Source organism: Muntiacus reevesi, chromosome X, assembly GCF_963930625.1.
Source record: "Muntiacus reevesi chromosome X, mMunRee1.1, whole genome shotgun sequence".
Lineage (NCBI taxonomy): Eukaryota > Metazoa > Chordata > Mammalia > Artiodactyla > Cervidae > Muntiacus > Muntiacus reevesi.
The window spans coordinates 21,766,308-21,785,559 of NC_089271.1; the positions used below are offsets into that span (position 1 = coordinate 21,766,308).

The window sequence follows — 19,252 nt, forward strand, 5'->3', positions numbered from 1 at the left end:
ATAAAGTTATTAATAGTTGAAGGAAACTACATTATTGGGGCAACTAAGGAAATCTGACTATGGACTGCATATTAGATTAAGTCTATGTAAACAATGAAATGTCAACTTTCCTGAGCATGATAATGATATTGTGATTCTATCAGTAAATGACCATATTCTTTGGAAATACATGCTGAGTTAGATATGAGTAGAAAGCGCCATATCTATAAGTCTCAAATGGTTCAGAAAAATAAAATACACATGGGTGAGTGCCCAAGCATGTGTAAAAAGACAGACAAAGCAAATGTAGCAAAATGGTAACTGGCGAAACTAAGTGAAGGGTATATTCATTACACTATTCCTGCAACTGTTCTGCAGTTCTGAATTTTTTTTTCAAAACAAAAATTGAGGAACAAAACAAAGCCACACATACACACACCCCACAGTGAAAAACTACTTCAAAGGCACCAGACTGGCAAAAATAGAAAACTTGTCATCTAGTAAAATTGATGTGCAGACCCTATGAACTAGGAATCTCAGCCTAGAAAGACTTTTAATAAACCATGACACATGTACAAAAATATGCTCACAGCTGTGTGTGCAACAACAATATACTGAAAACCACCCAACTAGCCATCAACATGGGATTTTCCCACAAAGAAATATTCTATAGCAGTATAAATAAACTATAGCCATACACAGCCCATGAACATAATGCTTAGGGAACAAAACAACTTGCAAAATAATACATAGAGTAAGACTCCATCTAGATCAACTATATATTTATTTATATGTGTATTTGATATAGCTACTTACGTTAAAAGGCAAACAACAGGCAAGCTGAACTACAGCATTTTAGAATAAATATGTATGTGGTTAAACTACAAGAAAAGTTTGAAGAAGAACAAGGGAATAAAAACTTCAAAATTCTGGACAGTGGTTCTCTCTGTGTAGACAGAGGGGCACAGGAAGACGTTAAAAGACACTGGTAATTTCCTATTTTTAAAGATGGATGGTTGGTTGGCATATGAATGGCCATTATATTGTTGGATTTTAAACTGTAAATATATATATACACACAGTTATTGTACATATATTTTATATATTATATCTCAAAAAAAAGAAAAAACCCTGACCCACTATGATGACAATAAAAAACCCCGACCCACTATGATGACAATATTTCTGGACACACCCGTCTTTGCTTCACAGTTCTGCCAAAGCAAAGAATTCATTTTAGCTGAAGCAGATTAATTCCTCTTCACCAACCAATCACAGAACTGAAAGATCACCTCATTCAAATTTCATTGGTAGAAGACTCACTGCAAACATTTAGAATTAATTTCTAAAAGGGAAAAGGGATGTGGCGGACCAAAAAATGCCACAGACTTCCTTAGGGTTTTGAGAGCAATACAGCTCCATGGGAAATAATAAAGAACTGAACCATCATTCATACCACTTAAAATTTCAGGGCCCCATTTTTTTTCCATTTATTTTTATTAGTTGGAAGCTAAAAATATGGAACGCTTCACGAATTTGCGTGTCATCCTTGTGCAGGGGCCATGCTAATCTTCTCTGTATCATTCCAATTTTAGTATATGTGCTGCCGAAGTGAGCACTCAGGGCCCCATTTTAAACACAATGGCCACAAATTTCTTTTGACTATTTGCAACCAAAAGTATGTATATCTGTTACATGACTGTAGTACAATTATGAAGCAGACTGCACTGAATTTGAGACTGGTAATTAAAGCCTCTCTTGAAAATCAATTTCTAAACATGCTAAGAAACAAACAAAAATCTATGAAGTGTTCCCCAATTCCCTTCAGAGTTCCTGAGCTCCAAAAGATTCCCGTTCCAGGGTAGCTTAAATCTTTACTCTCATTAGTAAAGAAAAAATAAACAAAAAATACTGAAACCCACAAAGTCCAACGGGGGTGGGGGGGGCAGGGAAATCAATAAAAAACAAAAGCATTTCATTATCAAATAATTCCCCAAATCTAAGTACATCAGATCTTGAATTAAAAGGGCCTTCTGAAATTTTTCACTTAGAACTTGTGCTAAATGTTTAAGTTGTCAATATCCATTTTATTACCTTCTAGTCACAATAGATAACTGGCAGGAGAATTGTGCTTTGAGAGTGAATGAACAGAACTCTCAGTGATGCTGGAGAGGGCAAGGGCACAGACAGGAGACCAAAGAAGATATATAGACCAACCTCTGGCTAACTAGGCATCGTTACTACCTCACTCCCCATATCCAACGTTTTCAAACAGCCATAAAATGCTGCCCTGTTCAGCTTGCATTCCAACCACAGTCCAGATGGTGAGCACGCGTCTGCCTGACACCACAGTGAACGCTCAGACTCCCAGGGGAGCCCCCCACCGTGGCTTTTGTGTGCATCAGCTCTGTACTGACACCACAGAGAGCATGCAGAAGTGAGGAGTTTCATTTGCTACATTTCTACTTCCTTTCTCATATTCAACTCAACGTGGACTTAAGGAATTTTTTAAACAGGAAAGAGAGCTTCCAAAGAAAATGTCAGAGAAATGAAAATAAAACTATGAGTGCTTATTCTTTAAAATGGATTGCCAGAGGGCACTTGATATTAATATACAACTTCCTACTCAAGAGCTAGCTGGTTTTAAACAGACTCAATAGAGGTTAATTCCTTTAGAAATCACCAGTACAAAACCTAGTCTTAAGATTTCACTGGAAGGAAAAAAAAAGATTTCACTGGAAGACTATTTATGTAACTAATGAGAAGGGCTTATAATTTATTCTACAATGTTACTTTCAAGTTCCAGTTTGAAATCCTGGACTTTATTTTTGAGACAGGTATTTATATTTTTTTAAAAGAGTACTTTGATTGGAGATGACCAGAATCAAGTGTTCTAAGATAAGGTATGTTAATAATAAGAACCCTAATTCTTCCTCATTGAGCTGTGCCTCTGAGCACTCAGAGAAGACATGATGCCTTGTTCTACACTTACTCTTCCTTATCAGAGGAGAATGTTCCAGCAAACATGGGCAACATTTAATCAGCTAAGTGGCTGTGAGAAGAGACAAAAAATGGCATGTCCTTTAATTCCACAACCTCTTCCCCTCTGATGCTCGCCCACGAGTCAGTAAAGTGGCCTGTAACTGGTGGCTGGGCCCCTATATACCCTTAACTTGGCCCAGAGGCTAGGGGATGAACAGATACAGTACTGATTAAGCAAAGAATGGGGCCTATGATGAGCAAAACAGCAAGAGGAGGAGTCTCAGCTATTCCTCTTCTGCTGGGAACATACCCTGTTTCCATCTATTCTAGTTTTGATAAAACTTTCAGAAAATATGCAACACTCTGAACAAATTGTAAATACAATAGAGCGGAAATTATGGTCTAAGACTGAAATGGAATGCATTCTATGATCCCCACTTATATTCAGCCCTGCTAAAAAATAATCACATGTATAGAAGTTCTATTGCTCCTCTAATAAAGGCCACCCGAGAATCTGAGCTACAAGCATAAGGAAATACAAACACAAAAAGCAGGAGCAAGCAACAGAGTTATCAATAATTTTATAAAACCTGAGAGAAACCACACATTTAAACTGAAAGGAAGATAATTAAAAAGATCTTTCTCACCTTTTGAAAGTTCTCCTTCCACAAATCTTCTACGACAATGTAGCCTCGTAAACCCCAGTCATACAGTTTCTCTCCACTGACCTTGAAATAAAATATAAACGATCCATTGCTATTCCATATATGAAGTGGTAAGGAAGAGAATTTATTGCTTTCTTTTGTCCCGTTTCCAAAAGAACTGTATTTAAGCATACAACTACCACAGGAATCTTGATTGAACATACACATTAAAACTATACAATGAAAAAAAAACAAAACAATGCAATGTGACCAAATAAAAGCAAGAATGATAGGGTAAGAAGAAAAAATAGTTTGCCCAGGTATAGCTACTATTTAAAATAATGTGCCATAAATTATAGGTGTATATTTCAACCTTTCACAATTTCAAGGGAAAAATGTGGGAAAAAATGCTGATATGAGAAATTCCTGAAAATCAGATAAGAAAGAAGGCTTCTATCTATCACATCTAGCACACAACAGTCAACCAAGTCTGAAACTCAAGATGAAAATCATTCATTCATTTTAGGGGCTAGGTAAAAAAAACAAGTGAGCCCAGTAAAGGTGGTCAGTCTTCCCAGATCCCTCAAAACATAAGTCTCTGAGTTTCTATAGGGCTTTTGCTTTCTGCTCCAAAATCCTTTCTACAACATGCAGAAAGGTAGGCTCCAGGGTCAGAGAATATTTTGGAGTAAGTGAGCTCCCTACCTTAAAAGGTGCTGATCCACCTTTGGCCTGCTGACTTCAATTACTGGAAGCTTTTACAAAAAATATTGAGCTTTCTTAAAAAGAAACTTCCAATAATTTGCACTCATTGGTCCTACTTATGACAATATTGATTTGTCTTCTACATGAAATTACTTTGATTTTCTGAAAGCAGTTATTATTCTCTTCTGAATTTTTATTATCATTTGTCTCTATATAGCATTTTACTTTACCAAGCACATTCACATGATTTACCTCTATTCTATATAACAATGCTATATGGTAAGTAGGCAGAGATTATTAGGAAATATTCAGAGGCCAAATGACTCGTCCAAGGTCACAATGCTAGTAAATCCAGCATTTGGCTGCAACATACTGGTTTCTTACAAGTTATATTCTTCCAGTTGTGCCAACTGTTCTTAAAATATGATATGATATGATTCTCAGACTCATTGGTAGATGTAACAAGCATTTACTATCAGTATGGCACTGTTCTCAGTGTTTTAAATTTCTGAGAGAAAAATAATATTCGCCCATCACTTTCAGAGTTTTCTGACAATACTATTCTCCAGACACTACTGAACAGAAAACAAAACATAAGTGATTAAGTGGTTTGTCCAAGGTCATGGCATTCATTAGGAGGGAAAAAAAAAGAGGAAGTAGAAAAGAAACTGTGAAATAGGAACTAATTCTCTTTCGATCACTGATGTTTGTTTTGTTTTATTGTGCAAAATACACATAATATAAAATTTACCATTTTAACCACTTCTAGGTGTACAATTCAGTGGTAATTACATTCACAATGTTATGTGACCATCACCACCACTATTTTCAGAACTTTTTCATCATCCCCAACAGATCACTAATGTTTTATATCTAGTGAAAATAGTTAATTGCTTTGTTCTGGCTCACTCTAGGTACAAAAAAAAAAAAGACTAAACTCCTTCCCACTGACTTTAAAAATAACTTAGAATACAACTCAGATTTGTATGCTACTATCTTGGTTGTGAATACAAAAAATTCTTTTGCAATGTATGCTGTGGCATGGAACATAAAAAAAAAGACCTCTACTCAGAGGGTTACTACATATGCTTCTCAACCACCAGCCAATTTACTATTTAAACCATAACAGACTAAGATGATGTTTGATTATTTTTGTGATCTAGAGCAGGCAGACATGATTCACTGTTTCAGAGTTAGGACTGAAGCAGGCAGAGGATCAGTAACTGCCTCCAGGACTGCTATAAACAACGCCAAACCCATGTTATAAAGATCATATTTGTATTTGCCACCAAAGCCAACAATTTCCCACAGCTGGATCCACTGGGCTCCCACCTACAACTGGAGCACCATCCAGGAATCTAGACTTAGTGATATTGCAAGGACTCCAGGGGACAGTGTCTGGTTAGACTGGCTCAGCGCTTCAAGGACTAATTCTGGTGATGGCACTGCTCTTCTTCCTAGAAACCAGTTTCAGTGTGATATGGCAGTTCTAGCAAATGAATCCCCATCTCCAGAAGCTACCTAGGATCTCAAAACTTTAAGATATGGCCTCGTTCTTGCCAGTTTTCCAAGGGATTCTATGTGTACAGTCCCTCCAAGTCCAGACACCACTGCCCTGAGGGAGTCTAACATCTTTATCAGTGGTTCTCAAATATTACAGGCTTGCAAAAATCCCACAGAGGGCCTGCTAAATCAGACTGCTGGCCCTAACTTTCAGGGTCTGAGTCAATAGTTCTGGGTTGGGGCCTGAAAACTTGCATTTCTAATAAGTTCCCAGGTGATCCTGATCCCACTGATCCAGGGACTACAGTCTGAGAACTGCTGGTCCAGCTGTTAGGGACTGAACTGTGTCCCCCAAAACTCATGTGTTGAAGCCCTAATGTGAAGCCCTCCCACAATGTGACTGTTTGGAGAAAGGGCCTTTAAAGAGGTAATTAAGGTCAAGTGAAGTCATAAGGGTGGAGCTCTAATCCACTGGTGTCATTATAAGACAAGGATGACACATCAGGGAAGTGTGCATACAGTGACAAGGCTACGCGAGGACATGGAGAAGGCGGCCATCTGCAAGTCAAGGAGAGAGGCCTCAGGAGAAACCAACCCTGCTGACACCTTGCTCTTGGGCTTCCAGCCTTCAGAACTGTGAGAAAATAAATTTCTATTATTTAAGCCTCATAGGCTGTGGTATTTTGTCATGGCAGCTTGAGCTGACAAAGGCATCAGCTGTACTCATGTCTCGGCCACTGTGTTCTACCCGCCAGGATGCCATCAAGCTGAGGCCTCAAGGGTGAGAAAGGAGCAGCCAACTGACAGCCCCAGAAAGGGCATTCCCAACGGAGCGAACTGCACTCCCTGAAGTCCCCAGCAAGGAAAGTGAGGCCGGCACCAGATGAGGGGGAAGGCAGAGGGCCAGAGCACAAGGCCCATGCCTGCAACACCAAGGAGGGCAGGCTATGACCAGGTACACCCAAACTGATCTGTAAACACCAACTCTGGAATTTGAGTCTCTGGGCTTCCATGTAATTATGCAAAAAAGTATATTAAATTTTCTTTTATTAATATTCAAATTAGCTTGCCTTCTCTGAATACTGACGTTGAAAGGAGGGCCAGAACTGAGGTATACAGTGGAGAAAACCATTTAAATTTGCTGCAAAACCATTTAAATCTATATGTGCAAAGAAATTTTACTCTGGTGTTATAAAGTCTGCAAAATAAAGTTAAATGAAGCAGTAAACTCATACATACATGAGCATGAAAGCTTACTGATATAACTTACCTGGACAAATACAATGGCTTGCTGTGGATAATAAAGAGAGGCAGCAAATCCCATGAAACCAGGTGGATACACAAGCTTCTTTATCTTTGAACCTATTAAATAAAAGGTTGTGAACACCATCAGAGGATTTATTATCTCTATCATCACAGTTTGCCTTGTACATCTAACACTGTGTAAGACTCCTCCAAGTATATCTACCTAAATAAACAAAAGACCTATACATAGAAAACTATAAAACACTGATGAAAGAAATCAAAGAGGACACAAACAGATGGAGAAGCATACCGTGTTCATGGATTGAAAGAATCAATATTGTCAAAATGGCTATTCTACCCAAAGCAATCTACAGATTCAATGCAATCCCTATCAAGCTACCAACGGTATTTTTCACAGAACTAGAACAAATAATTTCACAATTTATATGGAAATACATAAAACCTCGAATAGCCAAAGTAATCTTAAGAAAGAAGAATGGAACTGGAGGAATCAACCTGCCTGACTTCAGACTCTACTACAAAGCCACAGTCATCAAGACAGTATGGTACTGGCACAAAGACAGAAATATAGATCAATGGAACAGAATAGAAAGCCCAGAGATAAATCCACGAACCTATGGACACCTTATCTTTGACAAAGGAGGCAAGGATATACAATGGAAAAAAGACAATCTCTTTAACAAGTGGTGCTGGGAAAACTGGTCAACCACTTGTAAAAGAATGAAACTCGAACACTTTCTAACACCATACACAAAAATAAACTCAAAATGGATTAAAGATCTAAATGTAAGACCAGAAACTATAAAACTCCTAGAGGAGAACATAGGCAAAACACTCTCCGACATAAATCTCAGCAAGATCCTCTATGACCCACCTCCCCGAATATTGGAAATAAAAGCAAAAATAAACAAATGGGACCTAATGAAAATTAAAAGCTTCTGCACTACAAAGGAAACTGTAAGTAAGGTGAAAAGACAGCCCTCAGATTGGGAGAAAATAATAGCAAATGAAGAAACAGATAAAGGATTAATCTCAAAAATATACAAGCAACTCCTGAAGCTCAATTCCAGAAAAATAAATGACCCAATCAAAAAATGGGTCAAAGAAGTAAACAGACATTTCTCCAAAGAAGACATACAGATGGCTAACAAACACATGAAAAGATGCTCAACATCACTCATTATTAGAGAAATGCAAATCAAAACCACAATGAGGTACCATTACACGCCAGTCAGGATGGCTGCTATCCAAAAGTCTACAAACAATAAATGCTGGAGAGGGTGTGGAGAAAAGGGAACCCTCTGACACTGTTGGTGGGAATACAAACTAGTACAGCCACTATGGAAAACAGTGTGGAGATTTCTTAAAAAACTGGAAATAGAACTGTTATATGACCCAGCAATACCACTTCTGGGCATACACACTGAGGAAACCAGATCTGAAAGAGACACGTGCACCCCAATGTTCATCGCAGCACTGTTTATAATAGCCAGGACATGGAAGCAACCTAGATGCCCATCAGCAGATGAATGGATAAGGAAGCTGTGGTACATATACACCATGGAATATTACTCAGCCGTTAAAAAGAATTCATTTGAATCAGTTCTAATGAGATGGATGAAACTGGAGCCCATTATACAGAGTGAAGTAAGCCAGAAAGATAAAGAACATTACAGCATACTAACACATATATATGGAATTTAGAAAGATGGTAATGATAACCCTATATGCAAAAGAGAAAAAGAGACCCAGAAGTACAGAACAGACTTTTGAACTCTGTGGGAGAAGGTGAGGGTGGGATGTTTTGAAAGAACATCATGTATATTATCTATGGTGAAACAGATCACCAGCCCAGGTTGGATGCATGAGACAAGTGCTCGGGCCTGGTGCACTGGGAGGACCCAGAGGAGTCGGGTGGAGAGGGAGGTGGGAGGGGGGATCGGGATGGGGAATACGTGTAACTCTATGGCTGATTCATGTCAATGTATGACAAAGCCCACTGAAATGTTGTGAAGTAATTAGCCTCCAACTAATAAAAAAAAATTAAAAAAAACAACAAAAAGAATAAAAAAAAAAAAAAAAGACTCCTCCACACCATACCAGTGCCAAAATGCTGTGGTCACGGCATCTCTCCAGACGAAACCTTAAAAGGGGTACAAGGTACCTCTAAAGAAATGCCACGGATTTGCTGCTGAAAGCCAAGACAGCTGGTGTAACAGCATGTGCATGTTAGTGGAGAAAGTCCAGCCTCGCTCAGGTGGGCATTGTCACCACTCTCCTTTAAGGTCAGTTCCCTCTCAGCTCACCCAGAGAGAGAACCTGCTTCCCAGCAAGTCCCATTTATGTGTAAAAAGTTCTTATTAGAGTTTCAATCGCCTTGCTCTTAAATACAACTGTACAACCGAGGAAAGGTAAAACCGAGGAAAGGTAAAGAAAGCTCACAACATAAAAGAGAACATCAAGACAAGAAAGACAGAAAAATGACCCCAAAGGAAAGAGAAGAACTTAAACTTGTTCTTAGGTATCATCAATAAATTTAAGAAGCTACTGCATTAAAAGACAAATGAGCTCTGTGAAACAGAGCAGAAAAGAGCTCTTAGAAATGATCAAAGTAAAATAATTCAAAAGAAGAAAATAATCAAGAATATGTAAGAGGAATCTGATAGAGGCTCCTCAGAGGGCTCAGTGGTACAGAATCTGCCTGCCAGTGCAGGAGACACAGGTTCAATCCCTGGGTTGGGAAGATCCCCTGGAGAAGGAAATGGCAATCCACTCCAATATTCTTTCCTGGGAAATCCCATGGACAGAGGAGCCTGAAGGGCTACAGTCCATGGGATTGTGAAGAGTTGGACACAACTGAGCGACTGAGCACTGTGCACAGAGAAAGCTGATAGGCAGCTGCTCTTGGGTTTCTAGCTCCAACTGGTGCACACAATGAGCTGGGGGGTCCTAGAAGTTCTGGAAGGAAGTACAATCCCCTGCTTCCCTTCCTGTTTCCACCCCCAAACTTCCCAAGAAGCCAGTGATGTAGACTGTAACTGTCAGCCAGAGGGAGCCTCCAGAAGGCAACAACAAAGGGCAACAACCACCTGCCGTCCTTGAGTGGCCTGGCTGGGCCTACTTCCTCTGAATAATCATCCATTCATTTCTCTTCCAGAGAGATACCTCTTGTCATCACCACAGTCCTGGCCACCCTCATCACTGTTATCTGCTAAATGCCCAAGAAACCTATCTGTATGATCCAGCAATCCCTCTTCCAGATGTATATCCAAAGGAAATGAAGTCAGTAACCTGAAATACTTCATGTTCAATGCAGCATTATTCACAATAGTCAACACATGAAAACAAACTAAATGTCTGGAGTGGAGGAATGGATAAACTGTGGTATACATTTGCAATGGAATATTATTAGGCCTTTAAAAATAAGGACATTCTACCATGTGCAAAAATATGGATGAACCTAGAGGACATTATGCTAAGTGAAATAATCCAGACAGAGAAAGAAAAAAACAGCACATGATCTCACTGATACGTAGAAGCTAAAAAAAGTCAAATATACAGAAGCAAAGACTAGAAGGGTGGCTATCAAGAGTAGGGAGGTGGGAGAAATGTGGAGATATTGGTCAAAGGATACGAAGGTGCAGTTATGTAGGATGAGTAAGTCTAGAGATCTAATGTGCAGTATGATAACTAGTTAATAACACTGAACCCTGGACATTTACTAAGAGGAGATTTCAGATGCTCTCATCACAAAAAAGGTAACTATGTGAAAAGATATATTAATTAGCTCCACTCCAGTAATCATTTCACTATTTATACACATATGTTGTTGCTGCTGTTGTTCAGTCGCCCAGCCATGTCCGACTCTTTGCTACCCCATGGACTGCAACAAACCAGGCCACTCTGTCCCTCACCATCTCCTGAAATTTGCCCAAGTTCATGTCCATTGTATTGGTGATGCCATCCAGCCATGTCATCCTCTGACACCCTCTTCTCCTTCTGCCCTCAATCTTTTCCAGCATCAGGGACTTTTCCAATGAGTCAGCTGTTCTCATCAGATGACCAAAATACTGGAGTTTCAACTTCAGCATCAGTCCTTCCAACAAGTATTCAGGGTTGATTTCCCTTAAGATTGACTGGTTTTATCTCTTTGCTGTCCAAGGGACTCTCAGGAATCTTCTCCAGCATCACAGTTCAAAGGTGTCAATTCTTCAGTGCTCTGTCTTCTTTACAGTCCAGCTCTCACAACCATACATTACCACTGGGAAGACCATAGCCTTGACTATACAGACTTCTGTCAGTAGAGTAATGTCTCGGCTTTTCAGCACACTGTCTAGGTATGTCATAGCTTTCCTGCCAAGAAGCAACCGTCTTCTGATTTCATGGCTGCAGTCACCATCCATAGTGATTTTGGAGCCCAAGAGGAAATCTGTCACTACTTCCACCTTTCCCCACCTCTATCTGCCATGAAGTAATGGGGCCAGATGCCAAGATCTTAGTTTTGTTAAATATTTAGTTTTAAACTGGCTCTTTCACTCTCCTCCTTCACCCTTATCAAGAGGTTCTTTAGTTCCTCTTTGCTTTCTGCCATTAGAGTGGGATTATCCGCATATCTGAGGCTGTTGATGTCTTTCCCACCTATCTTGATTCCAGGTTGTAACTCATCCAGACCAGCATTTCTCATAATGTGCTCAGTATATAGATTAAACAAATAGAGTGACAGCAGACAACCCTGTCATATACATATATACGTATCAAAACATCACTCTGTATACCTTAAATATATATATTTTTTATTATAGATTATTTTCCTACTTTAAGTACAACATACTCTATAATAATTAATATTACTTTACAAAATGGGGAGGGGGAAAATTATGCTTGAAAGGATAAACAATTGCCTAGCATTTTAGAGATATTTACTATCAAAAAAAAGTCCTAATTATAAGTGAAACGTGTCTATTGAGTTGTCAAGCCCTGGTTAATTTGTATACAGGCAATTCATACAACTGTGTGTACTTAAGAAAAAAACTGAATTTCTTTATTAAAAAAATAAATTTATATTAAAATAAATAAAATGTTTGAAAAAAGAAAGAAAAGAAATGCTACCAGGAAAGACTTAGCCCATCATACTGCTGCCAGCATCTACCTAAAGGGGCCTGCAAATCACTCTGACCACCCATAAACATACTTACCCTCCCATTCATTTTGTTTAGGAACCCCCACCCAATGGTGTTTACCTCAGGCTCCTATACCCCAGCACCCATGGGAAAAGATCTATTGTACAGTATGTGTGCCTGTGTACTTTTCTGGAAAAGAAGTAAGGTTTTAAAGTATTTTAATACAACTAGAGTCCTCTCAGGAAAAGGAAAAAGAAAGGGGAACATCTAAACAAACAAGCAAATAAAGACAAAGGCAAAGGCCCCACAGCAGCAGATGTCCTTCTGTTGCTGATCTGCTCAGGAGAGCAGAGCTCCCAGTCGTCCTCAGGACGGTCAGCTCAGTGGATGTGCGGAGGATGAACACAGTGTAGAGCGCATGCGTGGCACAGGGAGCTGTAAAACTGTTCCATGTGCTCTCCCCACGGGGAGGGAAGGAGGAAGCTAATCTCACTTGATTCCACATTCCTGGCTCCCTAACAGCCAGTCAACATTCCAACACCCTGGCCTTGGGATCTCCATAAATTCTAAACACTATCTAAATAAGATAGGAATGCTTTTTTGGACAGCTTTACAGAAGGAGAGGAAAGAAGTTTGGGACAAAAAGCTGATTCAACTATTGCCCAAGTCGATTAGCAAAAATAAACTCTGCTTTTAATTCTTATGTATTCTGCGCCAAATGGGAGGAGGACACAGAAACTACAACAGGAGTTCATTCCACATGCTCGGGGAGTGGCACCAGGACAGCATTCTTCCATATTGTAAAAGAATGGTTAAGCCATGTATAGAAAGGTTCTTAATATTGAGAAATGATTATCAAACTAGTCTCTATAGTCATCTCTTATGGGAACCTGATTACAGGGTTCATAATCTTTCTAATTTAGAAAATTTTGCAATCTGAATTTTACAACGAGTGAAATTTCCAAGTAGTTCATAACAAATTCATCTCATTACAGTAAAGTATTTTATTATCCTGAATTTCCTATAAATTCTTTGTAATCCAGTAGTAAGGTGTAGTAATATCTCTAAGTTGATATTTGTTAGCTTTTAACTTTAAGTATTTTAAAAGATTTTTTTATCACTGACTGAAGCTATAAGACATCAAGAAATTATAAACTCTATGAAATCACTGTACTGTGATTAATAGCCTGATTTTTTTTTACTTTCTAATCTTTTATATTTCAAAAAAATACTACAGTGCACAACCTTGAACATATGCCATGTGTACAAAAACATCTAAGAGGTAAACTGCCAGAATTCCAACCAATTAGCCTGATCTTAATAGTGAAATATTTAGAAACAGTTTCTCAGATGTGACAGGTCTTGGTTAACAAAAGTTCACTTTCTGTACTGAAGAGCAACAGGATTTGACCAAGTAAATGAAGTAAATGGCCTATGAAGGATAACTAACTTCTTCTTTAAATCAAAAGTACACATTTTTTTTCATTTTATTTTTTTACAATTTCTATATATGTTTAAAATCAAATATACTGGAGAAAATAATCATATCAATTATACACCAAGAAGGCCATATGCAGAAGCCAACTCATTATTCCAAAAACTGATAAATGAAAACAAAGAACCAAACATATATCTTATCTCTGATTTATGAATTTTTTTCTTAAAAAAACTATAAAATTGTACCTACCTCTAGCCAAAACGAGTCCAACAACTCCAGCAAAACCAATAACACCAAGTCTTGGAAAAAATCCAGGAGGTGCATTCTGGAGATATTCATAGCTGTCTACAATAGAATCAGACCGGAAAACAGTACCATAAATTGCTCATTAATAAATAAAACACACATACCAAGTATATTTCAATTAAAAATACATAAAAAGAAACAAAAAGAACAAAACAAGAAGTCATATATAAAAGTATATGTAGTATCAAATGCTTTTCAAATAATGTAGTCTGCTGTTAATATGCTTCAACAAGTTCTTTTTATGTGAGAGATAAACATGATTTACTAGTCACATAGCAAGTATCCAATTCTCAAACACCTTTTAGTCTGATGACAATCTGGCAGTAACATTAGATTATCTTCATAATTCTTGAAGGCAACAGATCCAAATCAATTATTTATAACGGGAGAAATACAAATACAGAAATCTCTTGCCATTCAAACACAGGATCAGAATAAACTTGGATAAATCTTTGGACAGATGTGTCACTGTCTGAAGCTTTGCTGATTGCTCTCTAAAACTCAGGAACAAAATATATCAGACTCAGGGGGAAAAAACTTATCTTTTGCCATCTGAATTCATTATTCAGACTCAAGAAATGAAAAATCTGAACAATGAGGGAAACTTGTTGTGCAAGTACATGCGGGAAATAGTCACTGTTGATAGATAAATACAAACAAATGCAACACGTGAGCCTATTTGCCACGCCTGAACATGCCTGATGACCTCATTTGCACAATGCCTCCTCAGAACTCCTTCCCTGACTGCTTCCATCTCCCCAGTCTCTGTTAAACTAGCCTCCTTCCTCTGTACCTTCAATGGTGGTCTATGACTACCTCTGTATTTGAGATAGTATTGAACACTTTATTATATGCACCTCAGTGGTTGTGACCACTGTCTTCCTCAGCCTCTCTCTTCAATGCCTGCCATGGTGGTGACTTAAGAAATGAAAGTGGAACTAAACTAACTGGAATACTCTGTAATTCTCTCCTCCAGATAAGACTAGACACATGCCAGTTTTCCTTTTCTTGGGTTCTTTGGGAACTGTGGTGATCATTTTAAATACTGCTATAGGGTTTGTGCTGCTGCTGCTGCTAAGTCACTTCAGTCATGTCCAACTCTGTGCGACCCCATAGATGGCAGCCCACCAGGCTCCTCCGTCCCTGGGATTCTCCAGGCAAGAACACTGGAGCAGGTGCCATTTCCTTCTCCAATGCATGAAAGTGAAAAGTGAAAGTGAAGTCGCTCAGCCGTGCCTGACTCTTCATGACCCCATGGACTGCAGCCCACCAGGCTCCTCCATCCATGGGATTTTCCAGACAAGAGTACTAGAGTGGGTTGCCATTGCCTTCTCCAATAAGGTTTGTGCTGTTTGCACCAATTCCTGTTTGGCCTTTTACTTACTTTGCCTTTAACCTGATTTTAACTTGCCTGGGTCATTTGAGGCAGTTTTCTACTTCTATTTCTGCCTACCAGCATGTTATTTTCAACATGAACACAGAGCAGGTGACAGGACACCCAGATGCCTCGGTGAGGGGAACCAAAGTGGGAAGATCACAAAGAAATGGGACTCTAAGACTGCACTGAAGCTGAAAGCCAGCTTCTAGTTAACACATCTTGGCTGTGACTGCTGGGAAATGGACGGGTTGGGTTGTCTTGGCAGACAACAACGCAACTCATAATGGAATGTTTCTTCTTAAGAGCCTTTGCAGTAACTGAGTCCAAGAGAAGAAAAAAAAAGACTCATATTGCAAATACTGCTTACTTCTATGGGAAATGACAGGTGACAACAAAGAGATCACCTTAGTCACACAGAGATAAAAGATCAGGAAATCTTTAGCTTCCTGAGGGGGAAAAAAGACAGTAAAAAAGTACCTAATTGCCAGGGTTGTTGTAAGGATTCTACATCAATTAATACTTTCAAGTCACATAGATTAGCTCCTGATACTTAATAAGCATTGAATAACTGTTTTTAAAATTAAGATATTAATCCACATGAATAATTTAGAGAGCTGGTAAGCCACTAATATGTCTATTTTCAAAGGAAGACTGTATTTATATGGTAGGTAGTCTCAGGGGTATCAGCACATCAATGCTCTGATGATCTTCACAGAGAAATAAATTGTACTCATGTTTATTCTGTCATGGAAACAAACACTTGTAGAAAGAAGAGGATGACTGGTTTAGACGCCCAATAAAGGGAATGAAATATGACCAATGTCTATTAATTTCCTAATATTAGTTGAACACAAGACTGTGAAATCAGTTTATGGGTGTATGTGTTAAGTGAATGTGAAAGATGATAAAAAAAACAAATGAAAACATGTAAGAACACACGAATCATGCAATAAACCCTTTCCTAGGCACACTAGCCTAGTTCCTTCCTGCATCTAGACTTCTATAACATGTGTTAACAGCCATGCCAATGAGCGATCCTGATTCCGAAAACCTATAGATGAGCTAGGACACTGCATCTGGAAACAGATTTAAAAAAAAGAAAATCCAGTGTATCTGCACCTGTTAGGTCAACAATCCTAATGATCCTGAAGAGATTTAACTGAATGGGGACACTAGTTTCCTAAAATCTGATGGAAAAAAAACAGATCCTCTTTCCAGAAATAACCAAGTAGCTCTAAAATTCTACATATAATTTTAAGGAATTCACAGATCCCCTGGAGCCCATCCATGGAATACCAGTTAAAACATCCAATGTCAAACAAACTGACTGTGCCTAATTAAAAATCAACTTACCTAACCCCCATTGAACCAAACTTTGCATCTTGGGCTTATTTTGGGAGTACTTTTCCTAAAAAGATAAAAAAAAAGAATGAATAGACTTTGTTGATTAGAAAGTAACAATAAATATGTATTTATCTTTACTGAATAAATGATCATGTTATTAGCACTTCTTGAACAAAGGGATTTACTGTCTATCTGAGGGGTTTTGTGTTGTTTTTTTTCTTTTGTAATTTCCTGTTCACCACAAATTGCTTAGCAGAATGGCTTATTATTGCCACAGGAAGCAAAGATTTCAACTAGAGTGGTTTCAACAACCCAGCCTTTTTATTCTTCTACTGAAACTGAAGAGGATGAAAAACACTCAGTCCCCTCGATAATTAAAGTGGAAATCCTTTCCCTGTGAGATTAAATCTTTCATATTAAGTCTATTTCCTGATTTGCCATGATTTTAGAGCTTGTATCTGAAAACTGCCCATTTGAAGCAGAAATGACCCAATTGAATGTGACAAAGGAGTCTATATCCAGATTTGGAGATACGTACCCCAATCCTGAGCAAATGAAGTATTAACATTCTCTTAATAACAATAAAAAGACTTTTTACATGAACATCAGATGATCCTAAAGAAAAGAAGGAACTAGGCTAGAAGGTATCCACCTTCAAGAAATCTACAGTAAAAAATGGAAAAAGAAATATGTGGATGTTAGAAGATATCAGAACCAGTTGCCACTTGGAAAATGATTTGTTTATTTAAAAAAAAAAAAAAGCTACAGACCAATGTCTGGACTGACTGCCCACTTCTTCTGCTAGCATAATCTGTTAACTATGAAGAAAAACTAAATCAGTTCTTAAGAATTAGAATCAGTTCTAATTTAAAAAATTAAATTAGTTCTTAAAGAAAGGGACTAGAACTTGTAGGTCTGAAAATGAAGTCAGGAATGAAAAGTATTTTCATTCATGAAGAGTTCAAACTACAGGAAAATAAAACTAGTATAATCACAAAAAAGCTTTTTTACTTATAAGCAGTACAAATAAATATGTTGATTACTATGCTGTCAGCTTCAGAGGCATTTTGGTGCACTAAGCATCAAGCACAGACAAGAAAGTAAAAAACAAAAAGCAACCTTAGGTTGAAAGGTAAAGAGATAAAGTACTTTTAACCACAAAAAAAAGAGCAAGAGAGAAATAATAGTAGTCATGCAGTCATGCCTACATGGTGCAAAAATATTTGCAAATGTGCTGACCTTATCTTAACTACCAGCAGATGGTTTAAAAATCTTCTAGAACAAGAGAATAAAGTCTAAATGTGTTACAGCACATTATGTGTAAAGTCTTTAGGTATTTCATAACTCTATAATACGGTTATGATACTCTAGTATAATGGCCTAATTTATGTTGTTGACAGGGTCTATGTTTACCATTTTTTTTCTAAATTGGTGAACAAAACTTCAGCACTGGCACAGACAGTGGAAATTTACAATTTTAAAAGAATTGGATGAAAATTGAGTTTATAAATCTCAAGCAAAGTAAATCTAGACCACAGCACACACATCTACATTCTGTTACTCTGTCATGAATTTTCAAAATCAAGTTTGGCAAATATATAGATCAAAGTCAACAAAAACATTCTATAGACTGTAAACTTCAGTTTCCAATATTAAAACCTGCAGATGTGCTTTCATGAACATAATGACATACGTCTGATCTAAAACCTGAGCAGTACAAGTCAATCTGTAGATGCAGATCTTTGATCACTAGAGGAAACACTTCAGTACTCAAACATGTAATTCCACCCTCTTTTAGTTATCTATTCCCTTAATATTGCATTTGAAATGCTCTGTACCCATCCTGCTTAAAGTGGTACTGACTTGTAGAATATCTGTGAGGAGAGAAAATTCCTAACTTTAATATATATAAATGTTTGCATTGTACCCTTTTCCTCCTACTAAAGTTCCAGTCCCAGTATCCTCCCTGGTGGACAATAATGGTTTCATAGCCACAACCAACAAGATAGGTACCATGGGGGAATTCCCTGGTGGTCCAGTGGTTAGGACTCAGAGCTTTCACGGCTGTGGCTGGGGTTTAAGCTCTGGTTGAGGAACTAAGATCCTGCAAGCCAAGCAGGCCTGGCCAAAAAAAAAGATAAGTACCATGGGCCTCTGCTCTCTAGGCAATGTGACATTCTCTGCCCAGTGGGAAGGAAATTCTCTCTGCAGCTATGGCGACAGCTACCACCAGGAAGTCAGGGCTCTCTGCTCTCTTCCAGAGATGGCACTAATGAACATTTTTAAGTTGGGCACTCTTTAACTTGGGGCCCTTTGTTATGCCTTTTTCTGAAAACTTAGAGTCAATATAGACTTTTCACTACTGACTCTAAACAGAAATGCATTCATTCTATTTTCAGAACAGCTGTACCTGACACCAACTTGTATATGGTTCGCAATAATGTCGGAGATGAGAGATGCTTTCTTCAAGTTGGGTCCTTGGTTCTTCCACATATTTAGACTGATCCTCAGGAACGGAGTAGAGTGAAAGCTGCAAAAATTGAAAAACAAAACAGAAAAAAATGAAGAAGGATATATAGCAATGAAA

General features: G+C 38.2%; 1 protein-coding gene and 1 non-coding gene across 3 annotated transcripts in view; both read right to left on the reverse strand.

Annotated features, from left to right (window-relative positions):
• APOO (apolipoprotein O) overlaps positions 1–19,252 on the reverse strand; it is a 56,951-nt gene that overhangs the window by 10,733 nt on the left and 26,966 nt on the right. For both annotated transcript variants that reach the window (XR_010660404.1, XM_065915290.1), the window contains exons 3-7: positions 19,076–19,195; positions 16,675–16,729; positions 13,887–13,982; positions 7,084–7,175; positions 3,609–3,689 (exon numbers count right to left, since the gene is read on the reverse strand). Coding sequence is in view for 1 of the 2 variants with exons in the window: in XM_065915290.1 (XP_065771362.1) it covers positions 3,609–3,689; positions 7,084–7,175; positions 13,887–13,982; positions 16,675–16,729; positions 19,076–19,195 (444 nt within the window). In the remaining variant the exon portion in view is untranslated. The remainder of the gene's footprint in view (positions 1–3,608; positions 3,690–7,083; positions 7,176–13,886; positions 13,983–16,674; positions 16,730–19,075; positions 19,196–19,252) is intronic.
• Positions 1,492–1,598, reverse strand: LOC136154826 (U6 spliceosomal RNA). Its single transcript, XR_010660535.1, has one exon. It is a non-coding gene; the product is annotated as a U6 spliceosomal RNA (small nuclear RNA).